Source organism: Antrostomus carolinensis, unplaced genomic scaffold, assembly GCF_000700745.2.
Source record: "Antrostomus carolinensis isolate BGI_N321 unplaced genomic scaffold, ASM70074v2 scaffold55970, whole genome shotgun sequence".
NCBI lineage: Eukaryota > Metazoa > Chordata > Aves > Caprimulgiformes > Caprimulgidae > Antrostomus > Antrostomus carolinensis.
In genome coordinates, this window is record NW_010287452.1 from 1 (window position 1) to 4,250 (window position 4,250).

Sequence of the window (4,250 nt, forward strand, 5' to 3'; positions counted from 1 at the left end):
GGTAGCGCGGAGCGCGGCTCGTGTGTCTGTGGTAAGGGGAAGGGCCTTTGTAAACACATCCGAGCGGGGCTGTGGGTGCTGGTGTCCGCTGCAAAGCCTGCCCTGTGAGGTGGATGCAGTAATGCTGTGAGACAGGGTGTGTCTGTGAGACTGAAACCAGGGTTTGTGGATGCACACAAAGTTTAGGAACAGGGTGGCCTGCTAGTGGGAACCCCTCTGCCTTCCCTGTCCCCGTGTTCCCGGAGGGCACGTTTAAGCCTCCTGATGTCCCAGATGTGGAAGTTGGATGGGTGTGGTACTGCTGTGGTGTTACAGAGGATTTATAAAGAACAGTGCTGGCTGAGATCTGGTGTCTCTGGGGCAGCCAGTTGTGCGGTTCTGAAATCCTGTTGCTCACTTGACAGATTTGATGAAAAGGAGAATGTATCGAACTGCATCCAGCTGAAGACTTCAGTTATTAAAGGTATTAAGAATCAACTGATAGACCAGTTTCCTGTTATTGAACCATGGCTAAACCACATTATGCCAAAGAAAGACCCAGTCAAAATAGTAAGATGGTAAGTTTCTTTTCTCTTTACCTTTGATTCCAAGGTGATAGGATTGCTTCCTTCATATGTTTATTTTGTATAGTAGATGAATGTAATATTTTTGAAAAGCATCTCATTTCTTATAGATAATAGGCCATGTTATGGCCAAACCAGAAAGTTGGCATGTGCTCATCATGCTCTTGAAGGACCATGATGAAAGGAGGCTAGCAGGACGCTTGGGGAAAACAGAAATGCTGCCTGCTGGTGAATGTGCAGCATATTTGGGGACTTTCTGCCTGTTGTTGAAGGGAAGCGTTCAGCTTTATGGGTGTGGAAGCTCAAACTTGTTTGTACAGCTTCCAGGAGCATTTTTTTACTATTTTTGGGCTTCCATATATTATTTGGATTACTTTCTTTTTTCTTAAATAGAGGGTAGTGTATTTTTGCTGATTCTTTCTCCTTGTCCACTCTTCATATTAGAAAAACTCAAAGAAATGCAGTTTGTGAACAGCTGGATGTTTGTCTGTAGATCTTTTCTCTTTTTCTTTCCCTTTTTTTAAAGGGGAAGGAAGTGTACAGGAGGCCAGTGTTGAAGAACAAGCCATAAAAAAGATAGTATTTTTAGTTTTAAATTTTCTTGCTAATTTGACTGTCTTAATTTTCAGATGCTGAAATAGACCAGACTCTGTGAAGTGAAATATTTCATTTAAACTATATTTTTAATGTTTCCTTTAAACTAAAAGGATTAAGTAGCTATTGGAATTTTTTTTTTTAATCTTGCAGTCATGAACATATAGAAATCCTCACTGTGAATGGGGAGTTGCTGTTCTTCAGACAGAGAGAAGGGATTTTTTACCCCACGCTAAGGTTGCTTCACAAATGTAAGTTTCCTGAGGATGGGAGTGGTGGGTGGAGAGGGGCCAGTCCATGATTCCACAGGGCTTCTGTAGAACCAAACTGAAAAGAACTTACTGATTATGTGTGTATATATATTCCAGAATTGATCTTAACAACATAACATACCCTCTCAACTGTAATTTGCTGTTTTGCTATTTCAGGTGCCTGTATGGATTGCTTCCCCCATAATTATTGTAATGCTGTATGTTAAGCAATCTGAACTTTGATTTCTAAGAATTAAATTGTGCAAAGGTCTGCAAAAAAATCTTGAGAGAGGTTTCCCTAGGACAGAGATCTAAATTTCCTGTTGTTAGTCACTGTCTTTGTTCTTTCAAGTCTTCCTTTAAACCCTTTTTGCTTCCTTCCAAATACCTGTAGGGTCTTAGTAGAAAAATATTCTTTAATCACGAGTTTAATGATGTAATGTGTGCTTGTCTCCTTTAAGAATCTATGCTGCATGTTTTTTACTTTTTACAGTTTACTCTTGCCTTATTTTTCTTGCTGTTCTCACTGTTCTGCTTGATTGCGTTACTCTGATTTGGATGAGTGTAGGTGTCCCTAAAAATGTTACTCTCAATGTTTGAAATACTTCAGGAAGGTGTGTGCACTTAAAGGATGGCTTGGAGAGCTTGCAGCCTTCATTAATTCTGCACATCTTTTGCCTTTTTTGTCCTGTTAACATTAAACTCTTTCTTTTTCACCTAAGAGGCTATACATGTAATTTGAGGGATTTAAGACCCCTTGATTTTAAGACCTCTTAGTATTTGGGCGATCGTGTGATTATTTTCATTGTGGGAACTTGTTAGGATTGTTACTTGCTCTATGTGTATGTGAGCCTGCAGGAGGCACAGGCCTAGTGCTGGGTTACCCTTTGGTTCTCAGATCAAAGCTGTGGTACCAGTGTCCTCTCAGGACAGCACAGCCCAGCAGGAGCTCTGGACATTCCTACCCTCATAGCACACTAGATATCTAATTGCACCATCTACACTGACTTGATAATGAGTTACTCATGTTGTCATCTTGCTGTATTAATTGTGATGCTGTATCTTTCCCCTCCTAGACCCATTTATTCTACCACATCAGCAGGTTGATAAAGGCGCCATTAAGTTTGTACTAAGTGGAGCTAATATAATGTGCCCTGGCCTGACGTCTCCTGGAGCAAAACTTTACCCTGCTGCTGTTGATACTGTTGTCGTATCCTTCTTTAACTATGAATTACTGCTTGTTAAATTCCTGTTCTTGGCTGATCATAATCTGAATTATTTTGGATTTTAATGGCATTTAATGGAATAACTAGTAATCTGACAAGAGCTGCAGAGGTTCAGGTGTTATTTGGCAAAGTTAAAATTGTTCTTAATTTTTTTTTTTTTGTACTTAGTGCGATGTTCCAAACCAAATAACTGTTCCTGCTGTGCTGTTGGGTGGGATGCTGTTCTATTAATCTCATTGGTAGTTGGAGCTCAGTTGTGATTTTGTGCAGAACTGTAAAAATAGATGAAGTACAGTGTAATTTGTCCCCTGCCTCCTCCTTAATCAATCTTGTATCTCCTTCAGTTACAGAATAATTTGCTCCTGTTCCCAGGGAATTTGGAAGGATGTGTAGAATGAGCTTTGCTGTAGTCAGGACTTGCTCTATGTGTCTGATGAAGTTAGAATATGTAAAATGAGGAAAATATGCTAATTCACTCATGCTCATTATATTACTAAGGAACCCTGAGCAAATACAACATTGCTGATACTAAGCTGTGCTGCTTTGTTGTTAGATGCTATAGGAACAGATCAGCAGTTAGCATCACGTGTTGCTAAGCTTTGAAAAGGACATCTGATGTCAGTACTTCTGTTTTTGTAGATTTGTGTCTCAATTCTTCTGTACCCTGGAATCTAAAATGGCCCCAAAAACATGCAGTTTTGTTGCAGAAAGGGTGAGACTATAATCTGTGTTGGGTGCAAAGGAAGAGACGGAGTGTAGTGCTGGGAGATCTTTTTCTGTAATTGCTGTTTGAAGTTCTTAAATAGATGCTTTGTTCTGCCCACTGTGATTCAGCTGTTAAATGCAGTGCTTTGTTTTGCTTATCTGTTAAGAGCTAGAGCTCTAGAATTACTAAAAGGGTAAAAGTTCAGCATGGGATTTTGAAACTGTCCAAAAAGTTGTTTCCTCATATTGCTTTTACTTTTCTGAAATAGTTTTTTTTTTTTTTAAATTAAAAAAATAATCTGTTTTCCTTAGCAGTAATTTGTAGGCAATAATGGCCGAGGGAAAACAACATGCATTATGTGTGGGAGTAATGAAGATGTCAGCTGAGGACATGTAAGTGTTTTAAAAATTGAAATATAACCTGCCCCATGCCATTATTCCTATGTTAGCTTGGAATATAAGCACCACTGCCAAGGTTACTGCATCACTGCTGCAGCATATGTTGTTCAAGTACATAATTTTTTTAACATTTCATTTTGTTTAACATTCAGGGAAAGAAGAGGAGGCAGGGAATATCTTCCCTACCTATTTGTTTACCACATTGAATCAAAATAGTTCTTTGCATGTGAATATGGATTTTAAAATGCACAACAATGGTACTACTGTTGAATGCTAATATTTCTTGCTCTCTGATCATACCTTCTTAAAGATCTTGCTGAGCAAGGAAATATTTGTATAGAGTATTTACTACCTGGGCTGGGCAAGAGATGTAATTTGGATTTGAGGAGGCTGAAAAACATTGAAGTGATTTTTGTCTGCAGGGACAGCAGGGACTGAAGTCCTGCTGCTACTTGGTTGACCAGCTGGGCTTTTGTCTGGGACCTTCTCTTTTTCTCTGCCTTGTATCCACC

General features: G+C 39.3%; 1 protein-coding gene across 1 annotated transcript in view; it reads left to right on the forward strand.

Annotated features, from left to right (window-relative positions):
* The first annotated feature begins 273 nt into the window (after positions 1–273).
* MCTS1 (MCTS1 re-initiation and release factor) overlaps positions 274–4,250 on the forward strand; it is a 5,810-nt gene continuing 1,833 nt past the window's right edge. Inside the window, exons 1-4 of the mRNA XM_010162822.1 lie at positions 274–557; positions 1,311–1,408; positions 2,485–2,618; positions 3,665–3,732. Of these exons, the coding sequence (XP_010161124.1) occupies positions 274–557; positions 1,311–1,408; positions 2,485–2,618; positions 3,665–3,732 (584 nt within the window). The remainder of the gene's footprint in view (positions 558–1,310; positions 1,409–2,484; positions 2,619–3,664; positions 3,733–4,250) is intronic.